Source organism: Glycine max, chromosome 5, assembly GCF_000004515.6.
Source record: "Glycine max cultivar Williams 82 chromosome 5, Glycine_max_v4.0, whole genome shotgun sequence".
Lineage (NCBI taxonomy): Eukaryota > Viridiplantae > Streptophyta > Magnoliopsida > Fabales > Fabaceae > Glycine > Glycine max.
This window is the reverse complement of record NC_038241.2, coordinates 1,059,217-1,083,613: the sequence shown is the minus strand read 5'-3', so window position 1 is coordinate 1,083,613 and position 24,397 is coordinate 1,059,217. Positions and strand designations below refer to the sequence as shown.

At 32.7% G+C, this 24,397-nt stretch overlaps 2 protein-coding genes across 3 annotated transcripts; both read right to left on the bottom strand.

Annotated features, from left to right (window-relative positions):
- Nucleotides 1-848: 848 nt before the first annotated feature.
- On the bottom strand, nucleotides 849-10,292 carry LOC100806326 (transcriptional corepressor LEUNIG). Of its 2 annotated transcripts, XM_003525605.5 has the most exons (18): nucleotides 10,160-10,292; nucleotides 9,291-9,388; nucleotides 9,072-9,181; nucleotides 8,305-8,607; nucleotides 8,125-8,216; nucleotides 7,924-8,011; nucleotides 7,755-7,830; nucleotides 6,373-6,422; nucleotides 5,421-5,720; nucleotides 5,134-5,289; nucleotides 4,805-5,044; nucleotides 4,433-4,532; nucleotides 4,174-4,283; nucleotides 3,802-3,951; nucleotides 2,716-2,868; nucleotides 2,504-2,620; nucleotides 1,419-1,622; nucleotides 849-1,304 (listed from the first exon to the last, which is right to left on the bottom strand). In XM_003525605.5, the coding sequence occupies exons 1-18, from the start codon at nucleotides 10,189-10,191 to the stop codon at nucleotides 1,155-1,157; spliced, it is 2,529 nt and encodes an 842-aa protein (XP_003525653.1). In that variant the 5' UTR covers nucleotides 10,192-10,292; the 3' UTR covers nucleotides 849-1,154. The 2 variants fall into 2 exon arrangements, with proteins under 2 accessions (XP_003525653.1, XP_014630880.1); XM_014775394.3 differs by lacking the exon at nucleotides 10,160-10,292 and having other exon boundaries at nucleotides 9,291-9,999.
- A 6,678-nt stretch (nucleotides 10,293-16,970) lies between these two features.
- Nucleotides 16,971-24,020, bottom strand: LOC100816287 (sodium/pyruvate cotransporter BASS2, chloroplastic). The gene is made up of 13 exons (XM_003524475.4): nucleotides 23,696-24,020; nucleotides 23,490-23,607; nucleotides 22,067-22,187; nucleotides 21,937-21,978; nucleotides 21,738-21,851; nucleotides 21,595-21,657; nucleotides 20,195-20,322; nucleotides 19,412-19,493; nucleotides 19,046-19,097; nucleotides 18,827-18,924; nucleotides 18,537-18,695; nucleotides 17,637-17,726; nucleotides 16,971-17,534 (listed from the first exon to the last, which is right to left on the bottom strand). The coding sequence occupies exons 1-13, from the start codon at nucleotides 23,793-23,795 to the stop codon at nucleotides 17,457-17,459; spliced, it is 1,245 nt and encodes a 414-aa protein (XP_003524523.1). The 5' UTR covers nucleotides 23,796-24,020; the 3' UTR covers nucleotides 16,971-17,456.
- Nucleotides 24,021-24,397: the final 377 nt, after the last annotated feature.

Below are 24,397 nucleotides of genomic sequence, written 5' to 3'. Positions count from 1 at the left end.
TAATATATATTATATCATGCACCATAGAAAATTACTTTTTGTCTATATTGTATCGTGCATGATAGAGGTTAACGGAATTTAACTTTTGTTATTTAATATCGATTTGTGCATTTTTTTTTTATAATTATATTATTGTAGTGATAAAAAAAATATTTTAATTATTAAAAATTTCTATTTTTGAATTAATTTATTTTTCAATAAAAAAATATATAATTAATTTTTAAATTCATTTGTATTCACGTTAAACTTGAAGCAATTTAACTCAATTAACCTAATTCGTTACTATCACCAACAAAATAAATCAATTTCTAACTTAATTTCTTAAATAATGATAAAATAACATTCACATTAAAATCGGCCACCAAATCTAACCAATGCATGTACCAAGGACCACAATAGGTCATCAACAACCTTGAACAGTTGAACTTAAAGACTGAAATCATGACACGATACTCATACACCGTCAATCTAACCCTATGGTGTGCATTTACCTAAATGCTCTCGTGACACATAATCATCGATTTCGATTCACAATGGAGATGGACCAAAAGAAAAAACTCAATGAAAAGCCCAACACAAAGAAAGCTTTTACGAAATAAACTGCAATCCCCCTTTATCATTCCTTTCTTTCTCCTCTTTTAAATCTAAATAAATAATTTCAGGCAGAACCAAACGTAACTGGCTGAATAACATGTTACTCAATATGTATGCATTCTTTCTTTCCATAAACAACTTGATGAATATATTTTTTTTTTACTAAACTAAATAGCAATGATCCTCTCTCAAGCACACTATCAATTCGGACGGAATAAAAAAACATATATAAATAGGATCGAGAGAGTGGGGGCTAAAGAAAAAAGCATGATATTTCCCTAGTAAAATTACAAAACATGTATCAGCATATGTATTTTGAGGTTTACCACTTTCATTGTATACCCTTTTTCTATTTCTAAACCAAAGTGTAGGGAAACTTTTCAGAAGGGTCGTATGGGTATAAGCAATCAGGGATCAGGTCAAAATCCAAAACATCCCTTTCACTGTTAAACAGGACCTTTATATAAGGAAGAAGCAACAAAAAAAAAACAGATAGTGTGTTTGGTGAAGCCTTAAGGAATATCTATCTACATTGTGAATAGCACCACGAGGCAAAAGTGCTAGCCACACTTCCAGATCTTGAAATGCTTGTCATGACTAGTTGAAGCCACCAACCCAGTAACTTTAGACATCGCCAAGGAAGATACAACATCGTCATGTGCATGCAGAGTCACTGTCTTCTTCTCACCAAAGTCCCACAGCACAAGAGTCTGAAATCCCCACGATTCCACATCAAGAAAAGGATGATAATTTATATTGGTGCACAGATATAATAACATGTTTTATTCTGATATAGTAATTACAAGACAGAAGATAACTTATACCTCATGGCAGCCAATGACCAGCAAAGGATAGAAGGGATGGAAAACACAGGTGTTGAATTTGTTCCTGGATGCGTTCAACTCGTGAATGCATTCCCCTTTGCCACCAGACACAACACGCCATACTCTAACCATATCAGCACTAAGAGAAGCCAAAAAATTTCCATACAAATCCCAACACACAGATCGGACAACAGTAGTATGGCCCTAAAATGGAGAGCACCAGAACAAGATTGATAAATAATCAATAGTCAAGAGTTTCACTCCAAGGAGGGGGAGAAAAAAAGAGAGAAAGGTGGCATCAATGGATAAATTCTAGATCATGTTGAGAAAAATAACTAAATTAATGTCCGGCACACGAACAACACAAAATGGAACGAGACGTTATTGTTTTGTATTGTACTAGCTCTCCACCTGTGCCTTGCACAGGCCTTTACATATATTCAACTATTTTTTCAAACAAATAATAATAATTATTATTATTTAATATTGAACCTTTAATTTAATCATGTAGTAGATGTTATTAAAGAGGACTTAGTATAATTTGTTGTTCATAACCCTCCGATTCATTAAGGGAAAAAAATCCTGACTAATTCGGAGTTCGATCGGGAGATAAGTAAAGTATGACCAAGAGGACTTATAATTTGAGTTTCTATATGGGGTATACAATATAAAATAAATCTTTCATACAGGCAATTAAAATTGGAATGACTAAATAATATAAAACAAAAAATTTAGATTAGATATTTGAAAAAACTGAAGCTTACAACAACGCCTTATCCCACTAGGTGGGGTCGGCTACATGGATCAACTTCCGCCATAATGTTCTATCAAGTAAAAAAAAAAACTGAAGCTTAATGAAACCAAAAAAAGATGTTAATTATACAGTCATCTCATTACATTAATATTAAAGAGGACATAATATAATTTTAAGTTTTTACATAGTACACAATGTAAAATGAATCTATCTTTAGGTAAATAGCAAAATAATCTAAAACTGGAAGTTCTAGTGTTGTTTATGATTGATTAAAACTTAGCATCAGAAATACAAGTAAATAAGGGTACTATAAACAAAATTCACAGCTGACCTGTAATTTAAGTCTGCAACCCTGGGTTTCCACATCAAAAATGGATACGGAATTATCCACTGCAGCTGCAAGAAGCCTTCCCAAGCCAGGTTGAAATCTCATCTGAGTTGCACCACCCTGATAAAATATTGGAAAAATAAGTTATTTGCAATCAAATTATAACAATACATTGAGAATTAGGATGTGCTTAACAACTTTTTTAGATTTCATACCTTGAGAACCCCAGTACAACTACCATTTTTAATACTCCAGTATCTTATCTCACTATTGTCACAAGAGCAAATAAGGTCATCTTGGCTAGGGTGAAAATCTAGTGACATCACAGTTGTTGCATGTCCTGTGAATGTTCGAAGAGAATAACTTGGCTGCAAAGAATGATCAAAATTCCATCAATTATATGAGAAAAATAAAAGAAAGTATCACCTAATTAATAGCACCTAAATTGATATAAGAAAAATATCTGATGCACCCCTTAGACTAAACAAATGATAAATCATAAAATTTTGAAGCTAGACAACTTTCCACACTAATACCAGCAAAGTTAATTTTCACCACACAGTTACATTATTAAAGCTAACTGCTAAAATTTACTGGCTATCAAACAGCATGCATACATACAGGAAAAAAAGTAAGGAACCAACTCCAGGGTAATTTATTGACAAGTTCCAGCAATAGAAGACACCAAATCCCCTCCATCTTTGACTTATTTCCTCTACTTTCAATCATTTATGACCATACCCTACTTCTCCAATTGTTCTAAACAGGTTTTCATATCAAACTCATTAATAATTATAGGCTATAACAATTTATGAAGTTGTTGACATTTTAATGGCCAACAAATGAAAGAGGGGGATCATAAAAGAAATATAAGGCTAATGAAAAAATAGGGTGTAAATGTGATTAACATTAAGACATGTAAGAAGTAAGATTAGACTAATTTTTTGCTGTGCAAAAAAAAAAAAAAAAGATTAGACTAATGTAATATTTTAACATTATGTTTGGTTATGGAGAAAGAGAGGAAAGAAAAACAGGAGATAAAAACAGTGTATTTTCTTTTATTTGGTTGAAGAGAAAAAGGAAAGAAAAGTTTACCTTACAAAATAAAATATCAAAATTTCCCTCTTCCCTTTTTCTCTCTCCCCCCTCATTTTCTCTCCATTCAAACAGAGGCTAAAGGATTTAGTGATTTCACAACATAAATTGTACATCATAAGAAAATTCTCAACTTCTTTACTAACCAAATTAACTTAACTCTGAAAAAAGAGAATTGAATTTGACCAATGAAAATCTTGACTTACATTATCAACATCCCAAACCCTAACAGTTTTATCTGCTGAGGATGTAGCAACACGCAACATGCTTGGACAAAATCGAACATCACTTATCCATTCACTGTGCTCTTCAAGTGTTGATTTCAGGTTAAACAATTCTGTGCACCACAAAGAAGCCTGCACCACACAGCAGAAAAATAATTTCATCAATGTTATTACCTGGCTGGTTCACTTGTCAAACCAACCAATGGAGTCCAAGATTCATAACCACAAATTTCACCACAACAAATTCAAATTCAAATCAAGAAACCAAAGTTTCTTCCAACATCCACTAAATGCAACATTTCTACTGAAATGGAGGTCATTTCATAGCTAAAGTTGGATCAATCTAGCACATACCTTGTTATCATGGCCACCTGTAGCAAGAAGTTTTCCATCTGATGAGAAGTGACAACACTCAACTTTATGCGAACTTGCCATTATATGCTTCATATTCTTGAATGCGACTTCTAATGAACAGTGAACCATTTGAATTAGAAATCTTAGGCTTTTCCATATAGTCACATAAGATCCAAACCACAAAGTGCCTATTGGATTGGGATATTTTTGGAAGGGGGAAAAGAGAGGGCAGATAATTCATCTATCAGATTTATCATACCTTTGCCAACTTTTTCGCTAACATCTGATTCATCGAGAGATAAGAATGACTCGACATTGTCACCAAAACATCCATCACCCCCAAGGTGATCCATATCAGCCTGCGAAATAATAATTCAATTGCCTTGCTGTCATGTAGTTTTTTTAGAGTGCCTAGATATTTCCATGCTTCGAAACCTTATCTTTTTTCAGTCCATTATTGTAGTATAGATAAAAAGCATTCCATGTGACAAAGATAGAAATAGGAATTCTCAATAAAACTTGGTGCAGTATTAGGATATCACAAACATGTTTTTCAGAAAATATTCTTCTCAAATCAGGCAATGAATATAAGAAATAATCCTAAGAAAATACTTATGAAGGAGACGCTGACCAATTGATTCTGCACTGATGAAAGTGATCCAAAACCATCAGTACCAAACATAAATGACGACTTAGAGGAAGGAACATTCTGATGCAGAGTTGACACTGTCATCATGTCTGCGGGTGTTTGTGTAGATGCTGTTGAAGGTGAATTGGTAGGTGGTCCTGTAGTGTTTGCAGTTCCAGAGCTATTGGCAGGATCTGAAGATGATGCTGGTTTTCGCTTTTGCCCTGTTATACTTTTGGAAACCTTGAAATGACACGAGCAAGCAAACTGATTAAAAGACCTAGATATGCATTGCAGCCAGTAAATACTGTTCAAAAGCAGCGGATGAAAACCTGTTTGTTTCCTTGTAAGGTATTGGACACACTGCCCTCTACTGTAATGCTTCCAGGACCATCTTTTCCTTGCTTCTGGAGAGACTCAGATTGATGGCTCAAAAGAGGGTGCTGTGAATATTGTTGAAGCTGCTGACTGCTCTTTTGAATTTGTTGCTGTAAAAGACAATTTACTATAGAATAAATACTTTGGGGCAGTCCAGAGGCAATAATTTCTGATGGAATACATTCTAAGTGGTGGAGAAGTTAATCCAAATCAGCCACAAGTGAAATTGTCTAGGTGATACCTTAAGGTACATATCTGAGTCTGGATGGGGCAACACTGAGGAACAAACTTGAGCAGGTGACCTGTTATTGGGAATTAAATCACCTACAGAATTTGATTGGCCATCTTTCAAAAGAGCCATGTTTTGATCATTAACAAGCATCCTGGGTCTTCTGCTCTCAAAATCACTGGCAGAAGGAGAAATCAAATTTTGTTGTGCCTGAAGCATAAGTTGCTGCCGTAGAGAAAGTTGACTGAAAGATTGTGAAGACTGCATTAAATTATTTGGCTGGAGAAATCCCGAGCGAAGCTCATCCAGTCCCTAAAATAGTTGTGATCAATTCATAAATAGGATTGCTTGGACAGTAGAAAGAACATTGATGTACCTACATTACCTAGATGAAAGAAAAAATGAAGAGATAGATAGCCTTATATTGTTATTTTATATTTCCTCAACGATGAAATTTAAAGCACAATACTTAGTAAACTAAAATATCCATATCACAGCCAATTTAGGCAATTTCAATTTTACAATGGCCTCTCATATTATAAATTAAAACTTAACAGAGGCCAACAGTAAAGTTATGCCCAAGCCAAGCAGAGAAGCTTCCCCTACCATTGAACCAGACAGGTAATGCCCCTCTATTGTAAGGGATTTAAAAGAGAGTTTGCTTCAATAGCACAATCCTATTTTCTAAGGATAGTGTCCAATCTTCAACCTTAATGAATTCCTAGACAAAGATAGTAATCACTGTTATGTTGAAAAAGACAATGTTATCTATCAATGTAATCCAATAAATGTAGCAACATTGCACGTCTTCACCACATGCTATTCCCTAATATATTCAGATTTATTGTTTGAAATTTGAATTTGACAAATCAATGATCCAAGAAAGATGGACCCGGGAAACAACATAGAAACAGCATCATAATTTTAATTTTGTTAGGGAGAATTAGGTCAAAGCGAGTCTTACTTCTAGAGGCCATCCTTTCTGAGTCAAATTGCTACCACCTTGATTTGAACCTAAAATGAGAATAATTGTCAACTAAAAATCAAATGCAAATTCTAAAATCAAACCATCACAATTACAATATAATACAAATCCAAGAGATATTGTTATTAAGATGGCATATAAAGCAACTATGATTCATAGTAGGGAATGTTAAGTATTTCAAGATATCAAAGCTGACATATTTGTGTTGAGGTATTCGGTCCAATAGCTTAAAAAGCCTAGAAAAGCCAGTGGAAAATATTGAATTGATTTAGATGTTCCTTAAAAAGACAAGGAAGATGTGTTCATAGTAATGAGCATAAAAATCATGCATCACATTCTTATTTCATAATTATATTTATGATATGTCTTTAACTTCGAAAACAACAGCATGTCATTGAATAAGTAAGGTTCCTTAAAGTTCATTTACAGTAGCAATTTTTAAGGTACAAGAACCATGTGCAAGAAGATAATTGAATTTAGACTTTGGAAATCCATAACTTCTATTTTGCATCATAATTTCTACTTTTCCATTTGACACCAAACGGACTTATGTTCAGAAAACCATATCACCCAAAAGCTTAGCATGCCAGGGGAAGGTCACCAGTGAATGATTTCATATCTCTGGTATGATGTAACAGATTCTAAAAATATAATGTTTTTTTTACTTTAACGATGTGAACAATAACCAAAGAGAACAATTATCAAATATATATAGACTTTAAAAAGAGTTCCTAAACTATATTGTAATTATGTTAATTCGAATTGATAGTTTTTGGGAGGGAGGAATAAACTATAAATCAAATTGCATAAGTGATAAAAAAGGAGGTGCATTTGCAGACGATGTTGGTTGAGAAAACAAAGCATAAGAAAACTGGAGACAGTTGAAGTCAATTACAGAGCTGAAGACACCTGAGCAAATGATGCAATTGCCTCAGCCATTCAAAAGCTTTGAATCATGACCAAGGTTCTGACTTCCGACATATGTTTTTGAACAAATACCAGAAACATTAAGTTATTCAGTCAAATATTTTTTTAAATTGATGTATCCGTACGGACCGTACCCAATATTCAAAATATTTTGCATGTCTTGAGTGTCCAAACACTATTTATATCCTCGTGAAAGAACAGTTCCAAGTAACTCTTGATAAGCATAGATACTATGTACAATCATGTTCAGTCAACAGGAATAAAACAAATAGCTTGCACTTCCAAAAAAAGGAGTGATAACTAGCTGAAAATTAACAAAAGATTGAATATCTTCAAAGATCCCTTATTGAACTTACCAAGTCTACATTGAAACACTAACAAGTGAAAGTAAATTTAGAAACAATAAGTTTAATTTGAAACAACAAAAAGAGTACCATGACAACCGATAAAGGATCCTTCTGAAACAACTGCTTGAGACCTCATCATTGCATTCATATCACTTTTTATGTCCTGTTTCAGGAGCCAAGACCAGTAAATACAAAATATTATAAATTAGAAATTGGGTTGTATACAAATCAAAACAATAATAATTTTCACAATTACTTGTGTAGACCCTGGAAGTTTCTGGTTCAGATTTTGAACATTTTGAATATCCCCCTGTAAAATGCTAGGTGCACTGAGCAATATCTGTCTGCAAACAGAAATTTGACAACTAGCAAATTCAGCCCAGACTGAGACAAGCAATCAAGAATAAGACGACATGAATAATAAGTGTTCTCATCAAAGAAAACAATTGGCACGCACCCTCTAGCCTGTTCACCAGTTGTTACTGCTGCTTTCAACAATGAGGCATGGTTTGGGTTTAGAAGCTGACCAACATCATCAACTACTTTTTGCTGCATAATATAATAAACAGTACAGACATGTGATTCTAATCATATAAAAACAGCAGGGCCATGTTATAATCCCAGACAGACTAGATACCTGAATGTTTGCATCATCTAAAGCATCTTTCTGAAGTGGAAGCTTCAACCTGTCTTCATATGTTTTTGTTGCCATAGCATTAGAAGTTGCCAGGTTCTGTCTCATCAAAGGATCATTGCTAATAGGACATCTAGCACTACCACTAATAAGATGAAATCCACGCAGAAATTGCTGCTGCTGCTGCTGCCGCCAAGCATGTCTTTGCAATAAGAGTTGCATTTGTTCATTTTGTTGATTCTGGTTTGTATTCTGAAGCTCTTGCTCCTGTTGATTCTGCATTAGTCGAGCCTTAATTTGTTGATTCTGTCATTTTCAAATTTATACAAAGCTGACATTAATGATTTGTGGTCTGTACTGCATATTAAACACATAAATAAGGGCTAACTAGATATATTGAAACAAACATCTAGTTCTTGTTTTGACAGTGACCTAATAACTTAACTTGCCAGATGTCAATGTCTAATCATCTTAAAACCACAGAAAATAGAAATGCAATGAAAATAATGGCTAGTAAATAATAAATACCAAATCATGGACTGTTACACTAATATACACACACACATGCTTCATGAGATTTTTAAAAATTCATATAGGCATATGTACAAAAGAAAGAGCATCATCAGGAAGCGCATACTTAACCTTGGTTCCCATTTACCAATATTAGAAGCAGGAAGATAAAAATGAATATATATTAAGAAGGATAGCAAGGAATTAATCATGCAAAATAGGAAAAGATTAATTGATGTATATTAAAAAGAAAAACACACCTTACTGCAAGAAACTGCTGCTTCTGGGTGCTTCTGATTTACCATGGCAATATATATGTCCCAGAAGACAGACCACCACTCAAAAAGAAAACCACCAGGTGCATCTATAGCTGGAGCATGCGGCCAAAAGTAAAGGTCAAATTCAGTAAATTAGAAGAGCAGTTGCATTTGCATATACCTAATTTCTTTCCCCTAAAAAAGCCTATATTATTATCTTACCAATAGGATTCGTTGAAACATTTCCTTCAGCCTGAAATGTTCTTGCGGTAGCATGTAACTGTCTCTTCATGAGATAATCGTGAATATACAAATCTAACCTGCTCCCCAACCCCAAAAATTGGCAAACACAGTTAATTAGAAATGTTGAGAAAACTATAATAAAATAATCAAAGTGATAGCAATCAGCAACCAACAAGACTGACTGGGGATAGTGCAGATACAAATACAAGCTAGACAATGTCAAGTCTAACAAACACAAAACATCCACTCCACGTGACAATGACCTGAAACAAGAAGCATTTTCTTTTCGAAAGTGACATAACAGAGACAAGCACAACAACCAAATAATGTGATTGCTGGTAAAACATAAAGCCATAAATGTAAAGCACACCATGCATAAAATAGTTGATAAGATAATGCAAAAGAGAACGAAAAAATAAAGATAAAAAATAAAAGCAGGCTAAAGGTCGAGTGGTGGGTAAGTTTACACATGAACTACTCGAAACTGAAAACATCCGAAAGAAAAATCAAAGCTTGGAGTGAAATGCAGAAACAAATCAAAGAAGAGACGCAAGAGAACAATAAAACGCAGATAATGCAAAAGGCTTGCAACACAAGCAGCAATGAACAGGTAACAGAAGGGGGTGCAAGAAAACCCAAAAACTCAACACCAACACGATCACACGAAAAACCTAAACCCTAAAACAAAAACACGAGGGAAGAAGCGGGGAGCACAGAAGCCACCAATACAAGAAACTGAACAAAACCCAAAAGAGAGAAATCAAAGAGGAAGAACAAGAAACAAGAAAATGGGTAAAAAGAAAATAGAAAAGAAGGAAGCAGGTTCAAAAAATCAGTGGTTTCCTTACATTTTATCGGCTTCCCACTTGAACTGAGACATTGTTTGAGCTCTGAAACGCGTAAAAATCTGATATTGGCGATGAGCAGCGTAGAAGCTATGTCAGTGTATGGCTATGGAGACTGCGTCAGAAAAAAAATATGTTTCCCGCTACACAGTAAATAGAGAGAGACAAAAGGTTTGCTTAGATTTTTCAGGAACAAATAAAAATATTAAAATAACTCTTTTTTTTAAGTTTTCAAAAAATTTAAATGAAAAAAGTATCTACACGTTATTTGTTTTCTATAAATAAACTAATTCAAAGGTTTATAATAAGAAATTAATTAAATTCATTTAATTATAAATTGTGATATATGGTAAAATATTAACACTAATGATGTATTAAATTAAATATTAACTATTAATATAAAATGACCTTTTTGAGATGCATATAAAAATAAATGAACAAATAATTTTTTATTTCAAGTTATTATTATTATTTATCAATGAAATGAGGGATTACATGTGTATTACAGTTTCAGAGTATATTATAATTATAATATTACTTTTTAAAATTTTTAATATATCTTATTTTTATTTTAAAAGGTAAGTTTAGTTGAAAGGAGTGATTTTCTTTAATATAATATTCACTTCATCTTCTTTATGCACCTAAAAAAATATTTTCTGATTTCTAGTTAGGGATTTTGCGTTTTTTTTTTTTATATTGTCTTTATCCACAGGTCACGCCACATTCTTGTTCCCCGCGCAACAGTGCCCATGCTACGACATTCGAGTAGGTTTGTTTGGAAGTTCGTCATTTCTTCATGGATGCATGTATTTTTTTTTTCTTCTTTTAAACAAAATAATCTTAAATTTCCTTACAACATTACTCATTTTAAATAAATCTCTATTCATGTTGTATTATTTTAAATAAAATGTTTTTAATATATTAATCCTATTTTTATATAATACTTTTATAAAAACTACTGTAAGAAAGTACAACATTACTCATTTTAAATAAATCTCTATTCATGTCTATAAACTTTTTTAATGTGTTTGCATATTGTATCATGTTTGGTATAATTTGTTTTTCTAAGAAATAATTACTTTTAAAATACTTTTTTAAAAATATAAATTATTCCCTAAAATAATTTAAATTGAAAACGTAATTAACTTAAAATAAAGACACGTAAAATAAATTAAGATCTTAATTTGTCATCCCTTCTAAATTCTAATAAGAAAGTTATTATCATTTTTAAACTTAGGTCTAGAGTGGTTGTATGTTCCTTATTTTTTATTTTTAAATGTAATTTTTAAAATAAAATGTGTTTGATAAAAATGGACTTGAATTTATTTTTAATTTAATTTTAAAACAATTTTATATTTATTATCAAAATCAGGAAAAAAAATATTGTGAATTTGATTTTTAATTTTAAAAAATATATTTTAACTATTATAACCATATCACCACCACCATCACCCCTACTCCTACCCCTACCATTACCATTGTCGTCATCTTATAGTTGTTATTGTTGTTTTCATCGTCACCATTTCATCATTGTCGCCACAACCACTATCGTTTCCATCATTCCACCACCACCATTGCACTTCACCTTTGCTACCTCCACCACCATCATTGTGGCTACCACTATTTCATACCCCTACTATTGTCGTTGCTATCACTATTTCATCATTGTTATCACCACCAAACATCAACGCCATCGTCACTACCACCATTATGTCACATATGACATCCTCTATCCCGATATACATCCTTATATAATAAAATACATAAAAATGTGAAATTACATAAAATGATTTTATTCGATAAATATAAAGGATCTCATATGGGTAAAAGGTTCACATTCACAATTGATTACCAAATTAAAAACTTCTCAAATAAGGGTATGAAAACATTTTCAGCTCAAAACAAAGGTCGTTTAACTTTACAAAAGAATTCAAATTAAGTAGCAAAATAAAATAAAGTAAAATGACATGTTTGGAACATCATGCAATTAAAACAATGCTCTAATATAGCATTCTATCAAAGCATCGTGTCTCACCTAGTCATCTGCTCCCACGAACACAAGGTTCGAGATCATCATAGGATCCAAACACAAACAACATACGAGGAGTGAGTTATCACATTCTTAAACAGGTAGAAATAAACAAAGACACGCATATATAGTATAAGTATAACAAAATCAACTTAGCACAATTCGCATCATTTTACCACTCATTGCGTAACATCACTTGTCCAAAGGATTTAATAACAATTACATTTTGCACATTCACATTAATCACATGTTCAGAACAACAAATCTCAAGTACAACACAACATCTCACACTCACACAATTCATTATCCACCATCACGTAACAAGTCACAATGATCATTACACAGACGTTATGCAACAAATATACTAAGACTCAATCCTATATGCAATGTGATACCATGTCAATGAAAAATCTCGCCAGGCGCCTAGGAGTACATGACAAAAAAGACCACACACTGGCAAGTCAAGTCACTCTCACCAGGTAAAATCATAGGAAGATCAGTCATGGTCACGCTATTTTGCGAGAATGTTCCAACCACGTGGGATCAACATAGGCTTAAATGCACACTCAAACCGGGTGTATTTACCCCAAGGCCTAGACTCCAAAAAGTTCGTCAGGGCCTCTCCCTCCTGATTTAGGTTCAACCCATAAAACATTTTAACATGCAAAATCTAGCTACGAACTATACAAAAAACACAGCTTTTCAATTGTTCTCAAAATAATTTTAACTCGTCACACATTAACTAGTCGTCCTTAAAGGGTCTTACAGCTGTGTGATTGTGTGGTTCATAGCTCACAACTCAATGCACACAACATCTCAATACACGTGTAATCTCATAATTTAACACATAGTCAACTTATCACATACACTTAACCTCAATCACAATGTTATAATTACAAAGCAACATGTTATCACACCTCATAAATCATATACACATCACATAGTATTAATATATGCATGACACAACACATACTTCACCTATGAACTATGCAATATACACAAATACTCAATTGTTTTCAAAATCATGTTAACTCGTGCCAAAGTGATTCAATTCGTCGGGTTCCCACAGTGAATTCCATCATAATACTCGTCATGCAAAAACTCATCATCCTTAAAGGGTCTTACAATTGTGTAATTGTACAATTCATAACTCACAACTCAATGTCATCACTTTACACTTCACAATAACATGTATAATCACATTGAGAAACGTATTAATTCCACACTTGTTCACAATACACGTCTCTCATATATATATATATATATATATATATATATATATATATATATATATATATATATATATATATATATATATATAAAAATATATATATCTTTATATATTTAAGGCATATAATCTTTCTCTTATTCATTCGGTTAATAGCATAGAACATGTGATCACATCATGGAAAACAAAGCCCGTCAATCAATTTCAAGAAAACATGTAAGAATCAAGAATTTCCAAATTTCTAATTTTTTAACATTCAAAGTCAAACACTCAATTAAACCATCCAATTCGCATTAGGGCATCAATTGACCCGTCAAACATGAAAATTTTGCAGTCATCATTGTACAGGAAAAACTAAAACACATAAAAACACCCCAAAATTAATCTCAATTTGATCATCTAAGGATCCCTAAACATGTTTACTCTAACACCAATTGCGATAAGTTCATCCCTTACCTCTAAACGAGCTCACTTGTATAGTCGAACATCAATAGAGACATCTCTAGCGGTTCCCTAAGATTCCTCAAGTTTTCCCTTTGGTTACTCTACTAGAGTTTTCAAGCGTTAGAAAGAACGAGAATGGATTGAAGCCTCGATTTCACTATCTTCATGCAATGGGAGTTTCTCTCTCTATATAACTTATTCCCAAATCCCAATGGTGAGAATGTGCAAAAATGCATTCCAAAGATGGTGTCCAAATTTAAGGACGATCCAACGGTTAAAGAGTCTGGATTTGTAGTTTTACTAGGACAAGTTTGAGTGTGTGTGGAAAAAAGATAGGATTTTGGAAGAGAAAAAAAGGAAAACGAATATGGGAGGAAGAGAGAGCGTAGAAACATATAGTAAATGTAAAACTGACCTAATACATCTATATTTATAGTTAGGGTACTCTGAGCCTATTATTTACTTTATTTTTATTTTATTTTATTAGTTTATAAAAATGAAACTATATTTTACTATTTCATTAAATAAATAATCTATTAAAGCATCCTTTTATTTTCTAAAACATCATTTTACTCTATTTATTTTTTAATACTATGAAACTTTTTTTTTAATTAAAAAAAAAACTATTTTATCTCAATTATTTAATTTCTAAAAACTCTATTGATTTTAAAATAAAACTTTTTTTATTATTTATTTTACAAAAAATGAGATGTTACACACCTCCATCGTCGTCGTCACTATTCCACCCCACCACCACCCATAATTTTAAAAATTGAACTGGTGATTGACTCAATCAAAGTATTAGGTCACCAAGTTAATGGTTGAACCAATTGATCACTAATTGACTTAATCTTTATTAGAAATATTAAAATTTTATACCTAACCTTACTTGACCTGCATGACCCAGTGTGGTTTCTCCCCTGGGCATCAGTGTCACCCAACAGGGTGAATGGGTCATCGATTTAATCACCAACCTAATCGAGTCATATCGGATTGCACTAAGTTCAATATATGGGCGATCTAATAGGCAACTCGACCCACCCAGACATCTAGATCACGATCGAACCAACCCAACCGGTCGAGCCAGTTCAAGTTTTAAAACACTATCATTATCATTTCACCGTTACTACCGTCACCATCACCATCACCATTCCACCCCCACAGTCATCGTCACCGTCACCGTATATTAAAATTCACATTACTTCATTAAAAAATAAATAGTAGAATAGAGAAATTCTAACCATTCTTAGTCAAAATTGACTATGAATTAAACCCAAATTTTATAATTATCAAATATATTTTTAAAAAATTATATTGCGTCAATTTTAATTTTATGAATGGGTATTAAATTAAATTAATATAAAATTTTGTATATATAATTTGAGTGAATGAAATTTTTTTCTTTGTATACATGTGAATGAAACTTTTAATCTAATGACAATTTTTAAGAAAAAATTTATTTAATTAAAAGTTATTAAATGATTTAATAATTAGAAAAAAATATAAAATAATGATACTTTTTTATCCTATTTTGGGGATGGATGAGATAGATGAAAGAGAGATAGACATAAAAAAATAATAAATAGAAAAAGAAAAAGATATATACCACATGATGTGATATAAAAAAATAAAAATAAATGATAAAAAATGAGATGAATGAGTATATTTTTAAAAATTATATAGATGTAATTTGATCAAACCTCCGTATCCATAGAGTTAGTGGAATCATTTTTTAGTCTAATATATAAGTAGATAAATAATTTCAAACTTTTACCATTTTTTTAGAGATTCAAACTTTGACTTTTAATGAGGTTATGCTTGTCTTTTACATTTTAATAAAAAAACCAAAAAAATATTTCCAATAGGTAGAACTTGAGAATTAATGAGCTTTTAATAATTACTATTTGTGGTAATTACTATATTTTGTTTTTGAATTTGAATATTTTATTTGAGGGCTGTCCGTTCCTTCATCTTCAACCATTTTTTTGGCTATCCTGTTTCAGGCTGACGAGGATTTGGGTGAAAAAAGCTTTCTTCTTGATTTTTCATTTTCTTGTTTATGTTGGGTGAAAATACCCCATTTTAATATAAAAAAATGTTTAAACTTAATTTTTGATTCAGTTCAGTATTTTACAGCATATGCGCCTCTCTTTATTTTTTTCAAATGTAAATTATATTAAACCTAAAATGATACAATGAGAACAAAAAGACCTATATCAAAATATTAAAACAAATGCAATAGGTGCATTTGGCTCTCTTCATTTTTTTTATGGGGTTTAGTGATTCTTAAATTTAGAGTTTTTGTTTGGATTTTTTTTAATGTTTGTTGTTCTAGCATTCTACTATTCTAGCGAGCACTGCACAACCACTATTCACGTGGAAATTCTCTAACACACTCCACAGCGTTCTCCCTTTCCTATTCAACAGACGCTCAACAACACTCACACACACGCCATGAGATAGCGCCAATTTTCTCTAACACTCTCAGTGCTTACTATTATTATATTTGACTTAGAGAATAAAAATAAAAAATAATTTTTTAATTAAAATAAAGTACAAGAAATGTAACCTTAAACTTACTCAATTTCTTCTCTTTCCTTCAACCAAACATACCTAATCATTGACTAAAATCTATTAAAAATAATCAATTTTAATAAATTTCACAGGAGGAAAAATTATTAAATAAGTAACGACATCAACTAAAATTTATAATTTTTAATAAATTTCTACTAACCCTGCAGAGTGTTAGAAAGAGAGCTGTTGCTAGTATTTTTCTTACAATTATTATCAGAATTTTTTTTATAGTAACAATCCATTTGATTGATTCTTATCTTTTTTTATATATATTAATTCTGCCTTTTTGCTCCATACTTTTGCTTTTCACAGTTTCTTTGATTTTATTTTATTTTGGAAATAGTTTCTATGCTTTTAATTTACACGAAGTAAAGGATCAGGGGACATATTTTTGATTCAGAGATCAAGAAATCCACAAAGGCTAATAGAAAGGAAACCAAGGAGAAAAGGCGAAGAGAGCAGATTCTATCTAGCCAGAGAGTGTGAAGCAAATTCTTCACTTTTGAGGAGCCCGTTGAGGAGAAAATTTGAAGAGTCAATGACTGACAAACAACCATAATAACAATTCATACTGGACATAGGTGAATATTTGCTTGCCATCACCTAAAATTCAATCCTTTTTTTTTCAGATTCTAAACACAACTGGGAAAAAGAAACATTAACCCCAAGGAATATTACAAAGTACAAACTAAGGGGCATACTTGTTGTGACACTCCCTGTTTTAAATTGTTGTAAACTCATCCTAAATTCTTAATGTTCTAACATGTTGAGTGACTACGTGAATTCAGAAATCAATTTTTTTTTTCTCAAACAACTAATAAAAAACAAATGTCCTACAAAAAAAATTGTAGTAAACTCATCCTAAATTCTTAATGTTCTAAGTTCTAAGATGTTGATGACTACGTGAATTCAGAAATCATTTTTTTTCTTAAACAACTAATAAAAACAATTGTCCTACAAAAAAATGAGGGGGAAATAACATTATTAATTAAGGCTCGCAATGCAGGGAAGTTAGACAATGATTTTCATTCCTTGAAATCATCTTTGTCATCAAGGGGAATTGGTCTGTTCATCCAAAACACGGCAAGAGCACTCCCACCAAGCTGCATGAAAACAGTGAAAAATATTCATTGATGGAGATTTCCAAATCTTTCTACAAGAAACAAAAAAAAAGTCTTAAGAGCATGATAAATATCCTATCTTACCGCCATGCAGACAACGCTAACAGCAGAAGGAACAGCTACAAGAGGGTTTGTAAAGTGCTTCTGAGCAAGCAAAAATCCAAATGCAGAACTCTGCAGATAAAAAGGTAAATATAGAAAGTTAGACAAAATGATCAAGCATAAAACATTACTTGGAGGAGTTACTTGGTTTTGATAAGAGAGATCTATGAAGCATAGTACAAGTTTAAACATGCATTGAGAATACAAATGTCTATCACTGACACTGCTCAACCCTTCACCAGAAACACAATTCAATGTCATCTCACATTATTAATATATAGATGTGATCATTTTTTGTTCTCTCCTAAAGCACTATACTACTCAAGATCTGGATAGTCCACATGTGTGATTTAATGTCCATTTTCTGCAATTTGATATAGACAAACACAAAAAAACACTAGTGTTCACATCTGAGAACATACTCACTCAGGAGTCCAAAAGTTGGTTAAGAACTCAAGAAACATCAATAAGCTCTAGGCGTGACCTGACATGACCAAAGGGGTCACGTCTATTTATTGAGTGTGACCTTTAGAAACCATTATTTTTGGCCTAAAGATACGAGGCACGCCTATCCTCAATTGAACGGTCCAGCTAGTGGTGGATTTCAGGCTTCTCTTGGTATGAGAGCTCAAATACCTTCTACATAATCAGATTGTATCAAGAACAAAATCATTTCCCAACTCATTTATATATGCTATGAATGGATGCATTTCTGTATGCTAAGTTGCCAATTCCAGATGAATTGATACATAATCAACAAAAGCAACATGAATAGGGAAAAGTGGAATGATTCACAATTTTTTCAGATGTGAGAAATGTACTCAACCTAGGAAAACAATTTAAGAGAACAATGAGACATTGAGGTATGATGAACAGGTTTACCTGCATCCCACACTCTATAGATATAGTGCGTGACGTGGATTCACCAAATGATATTCTTGAAACCCAATAACCAAGAGCAAATGAAGCAGCATGTAGGAAAACAACTGGTAATACTAGTTGTGCTCCTTGAGCTTTTAATGCATCTGAAGCTAGCCCAATCTGAAAAGTTAATACACGTTAAATTTCCATGCAAAGCTAGAACAACCAATGATAATTTACAATGAAGTAAACAGCTAGCTATCAGAGAACACTGTTGGTGAACTTCGTCTTCTTGAACTTAGTCAACTTACTGGACTTGCACAAAGTAGAGTGGTCAAAATGACTCCTATCAAAGGAGTAATCGTGATTATCTTTGAAGTGAACTTGGGGAAAAGCTCATTTGCCAAAACTGCCAGATAAAGCAAAGATATTAAAGATCATCCTAATCTTTATGAGTGAAATCATAAACCAAATAAAGACATGTTATAAACTAACCAACTCACATATAATTTGAAAGATTCATCTCTTACCTCCCACAATCGTTGGGACTAAAACAACCTGAAAGGTACTAAGTGCCAGGCCCTGCAAAAGAGAAAGGATAACAGCTTCACTCCACAAGTGAAAATAATAAATACAAGAGGATTTGTTCGACAGAAATGATGTGAAAATCCCAGAAGAAACAGAAAAATACTGAGAAAGACAAGGTATCCTATTCAAAATCCAGTATCTAAATTCACTTGATTAGGACTTAGGAGAAAGTATGATTAGTACTGTCAAGTGTCAACTATCCTTTATTTTCCTAAAAGCTTGCGAACAGGAAGCTGGTTTATAAAATTTAAATGAAGACTTCTTTGACATTCCTTTCAAGCCAAAAAAATAGGCAAGCAACAACTTACAACAGCATCAACTGGAACGAGTTGACCGGCAAGAAGATTTGTAAGGAGTGGGGTCATTATAATAGCTCCAATAGTTGAACACCTGTTGAATGAATAACATTAAATTTTTCAGAAACCTAATTTCTGAAAATGGCAGTTCTCTTAATCAACAACATCAATATACACCAGATAACTTCGCTGCTGCTAAAAAATACACAAAATGATAAAAGCCAAAATAATTTCTTCTAGGGATAACATGACACAATTATTTTTACATTGAATTGTTCTGCATTCATAGATGACTGTGCACAGGTTCTTCATGTTTCAAATTGTATTCTAAGTTTCTAACCTTGAAATGCCAAAATTGAACAAAATCACGAGCTCCGATTAGAGCAACATATTAATCCAAAATCTTCTATTTCTCCTTTCAAGTGATAAGAAGTACACATTTTGAAAGTAATTTCTACAAGGACTAGAAACTCAGTTTTTAGTTTACCGGCAATGACAAATAAGAAATTAGTATTATTGACTTTAATGCATTCATCAATTCTAGATTATTTATGATATCAATCTTTAACCAAATATAAAACTGATTTTTCAACTCAAAAATGACAAATTACAGATTGGAAGAAAGACACGAGCCTAAACAATGCCTTTTACAAGTGTAAGTAGTAAGCATGAATATAGATTACAGAAATCACCAATATTTTTAAAAGCAACAGTATCTATGAGAAAAAATATAAAACTTTGAGTAGAACATAAAATACAAAGACAAACAAACAAGGGAATGCATGTTAAACATACGTTGTCATAAGAACAGAGAGTGCAACATTTCCCTTGGCTATGAATGTTGCAACATTTGATGCCTGACATCCAGGACAACATGCAACCAAAATAAGACCAGTTGCAAGAGGAGCTGAAAGTTTTAGAGTCTGGGAATCAGAGATTGATGTTAGAGGATTATGCATGATATACATTCTTATGGTGCAAAATACACCAGCTAGTATAAGATAAATTATCAATCTTACAAACTTTAGGATCTAACTACAAAAGCACAAATTCTCTACACAGATAGCCAAGATTAGTAAATATAAGCGACACACAGAACAACAATAGCACTGAACTACAGTCTCTTCAACCAGTTATCAAAACAAGCCATTTCAGATTTCAAACTTGGCCTAAATAGCTATACTAAGTCCTACACCCATATCCATGGATGTTAATGTATATTAATGTAATTTATTACCTTTTTTAATAGGTTTATAGCTGTAATTTATTAACTGTTTTAATAGGTTTATAGCTGTTAGGAAATCTCCGATAATCTCTCTTTTCCCTGTATATCTCCGATAATAGGAAATCTCCTAGAATCCCTCCCTTCGTTGTATGCCTCTTGTAATCTCTCATCTCCTTGAAGAGCATATATTTTGCTGTCTATTTAAGAAAGAAAGGCCGTAGAAGGCAGAGATGTTTTTCCAAAAACAAAAGCTCTTATCATACTATAAAATGTTTTCTGGTCTCTTGATATTTTGACAATGGAAACTACAAATGTCTTCACCATGATTTTCATTGATCTTATAACTTAATAAGGATAATAAATTGAAAAGAAACCCTGATAATCACATAAATAAAACTCTTAATTATATGATTATACAGCCCAAAATTATCCTCCACACTTAGCTAGGTTTTATGTCATTCTCCTTCAAAGAAATTAAATCTGGGAGTCATACCAAAAAAACAAATGACATCAAGAAGTAACATGCTTAGTTTACGTTAAGCTCCAAGGAATCTGTATGTTTATCTAAAAATTCAATTTTTTTTCTTAGGTTTGGAAATTTAATCATGTCATGAAAGAACTCTGCCACTGCACTAGAATTGGTAGGATTAACCTTGTCGAAGATATAGAATAACTTGGAAATATAGCATAGCCTTTGTTTCAGCTTGCTGTTGGAGACAACAGAATTAAGGGTCAAACAACCAACAAGTGGCCAATATAATCATTTTCATTTTAACAGAAAGATATCTTTAATTCTCTAATTAAACAAGTACTAATCAAAAGATAATATAAAATGTGGAATGTTTGAGTCTTGACAACAATCTTAGGAGGCAATATAAAAATTAAGAGGACATAACACATTTCAAGAATTGATCTAAATGAAGCAAAGAGATAGTGAAGCATGGAAGTGCTCAGGTAATAACAAAAGTACCATTGCAATGGCAAAGCCTAGCATGGGTTTAATTAAATATTGTGCAAGAAACCCTATACCCACCTGCAAAAAAAAAAAAATATATTTTAAAAGGAGAAACAAATAAATATTTTTTTCTTTAAATATCAGTTATTGTCCCTTACAGTCCACGGATTTTGCAGACAGCGTCTGAAATCCTCAAATGTCAATGTCAAGCCCATAGAGAGCATGAGGAAACCCAAGCCAAGACTAAAAAGATCTGTCGCCAACCACGTTACCTGGAATATAGCCATAACTTGACAGCAGTTAATCAACATATTTCCAATCAACCATGTACGTAGCTGAAAAAATCAGAGTAATTACAGCAGTTGGTTTGTAAATGCCGACAATGGCCCCCAAGACGACCTGCTCATGTAAGTTAGCAAACTCTCAGACTACAGACCAAGAAATTAGAAAAATTTGACATACTATATTGAAGAAGAAATGGACTCACCCACACAGGAAACAGAGTTGTTAACGTTTCAATCACTTTCTCATACTGGCTCAGCTCACCAGCACTTTCAGGAATATCTCCAGAGATGTCTGTTGTAGCATTGCAAAATATTTGAGAGTTCCTAAACATAGCAACAAACAAGTCATTAGCTCTTTAAATCAAGAATGTGAAAGTCAATGTTCAAGCACCAGAAAATAGATAAAAAAGATTTACCAACACCAGATGCTGCTTATATGTTATTAATCACTTGCAAATTGTCATTGCAACACTCATCAATAAAAGCAACCTTTGGAAATGTGAAAGAGGGCTTGAGTGTTTTGTTTTTTTCAATACAAGCATATACTATTTCTTCTTCATAGAAATTGTAGCTTCATCACTCACTACAAATATTTCATAGAAATCAGGATATCAAGATTTACCAGGCTTTTTTCACATTAAGCTCTTATACATTCCTCTATAAAATAATTTGTTCTGAGGTCTAGTAACTTAGTGCTGTCACGCAAGGTAAATAACTTGAAAATCCAATGGAGAGTCAATGGGAAAAGCATTGGCCATCTTGCCCAAAATAAAGCATAGTAAATTGAAAACCCTCAGTTTATAGTCTGTAACGCAGGAATTAAGACTCTCAAACAATTGGTGTGACTCATTTGATTTTTACCATAAGGAATCTAATATACCTTCATTTTCATTATAAGAAATCAAGCATGACTTTAATTTCTTGGATATCATCGTCAGCTGAAAAGCAGAGCATTGCTACAAATTTTTATTTCACAATTGTGTACAGTCACCACTAACTGTGATGTTTAGCCTTTTCCAGTTTTCCTCTTTTTTTCCCCTCCCCCATTTCTACTTTAAAATAGAAGAATTGAGAACTTTTCGCCCAAGGCACAAATCTTTACTTGCAAATAAATCCAATCAATAATTCCATGCATGTGCAAAACAGATTGGGCATCCATACAATAGCTTAACAGAATATTTGCCACCTTTCCTAAACTAATGATTGAAAAACTTCATCCACAATTCCACACAATAATGGCAAACAGAAGCTCCCCTAACTTCTCTCAGATAATAGCTGTAAAGTTTCACACTTTTGCAAATTATTTTGAGATAAGCCAAACAGATTCTTAATTCTAAAACACGGGGCCTACATATGTGTCTTCTCTGGAAAGAATTTCAATTCCATCATAGCCCGCAAGTAATGTAGAAGTGGCATTATTGATTCCATTCCCTCAAATCCCTCCTGAGAAGTCAACTACCAAAAAATTAGACATTCCTTTTGATGACATAGTCATACCATGACACCTCCATCTCAATGACTCTCACTACAGTCAACAGCATTTGGCACTAGTCCTATAGCTTGTACAGCATTCTTTAATAAGCATATACTAACTTTTGAATCAGAGGTTGGTTTCAAAATATTTACCTTCTTCTGGACGCTTGAAGGCTTAAGGGAAGTTCTAAAACAGCAACTGGACCCCGCAACATGCTTCGAATTGCACAGCTTCCTCCACTCTCAGGCAGATAAGAGTGGCCTTTCACTTCTATAAAGACAAAAAGGAATACGAAACTTATAAACAAAGAAAGGAAAGAAACAAGAGAAACCATGTTCCAAATAAGCATACAGCATACCCAGATGGGAATTATGAAGCTTCGTCCAAGTGGGGGTACGAAAGCTTGGCTTAAGCAGTGCATCATACGTCCCTGCTACTCTGAGGATGATGGTAGACATGGTTTGGATGCAGCAACAGGGTAATTAGAGGGTTTAGGTGAAAAGGGTGTGGATTATGTTGTGTGCACTTTTGATATTCAGAAGCAGAAAGCGAGGTAGGGTCTTGGAACTTGGGAATTTACTAACACTTCACTATCCATGACCATGAGAATGTCAAATTTCGGGTGTTTGAGGATGTCGTGGAAACCAAAGGATATCCTATTATCACAAAAATCCCGTGCTTCATCGATACTTCTTCCATTCTTAATTATAAAAAAATTTATGATATTAACTTAGTAAATTTAAGATTATAAAAAATTAGTTAATTAAGTTAATATTAAATTTATGATATTTTTTCAATTTTATTCTTTAAAAAAATTATTCATCTTCTTCAATTTTTATACGAAAGAGAAAAAGATAATTTAAAATATTTTAATCAAAAAATAATTAATACATAAAACAGACAAAATAAAATCTTATAAAAATAAATTTATTAATAGGACCATTTTTGCGACTTTCCACCAGGTCAGGAAAGGAAACGCGAGAAACCCATGTCTTTTGTTGCCCTGTCTCTAATAACGTGCGTGACAGTGTCTTTTGGGTCCAACAAGGTTGTGTATTGC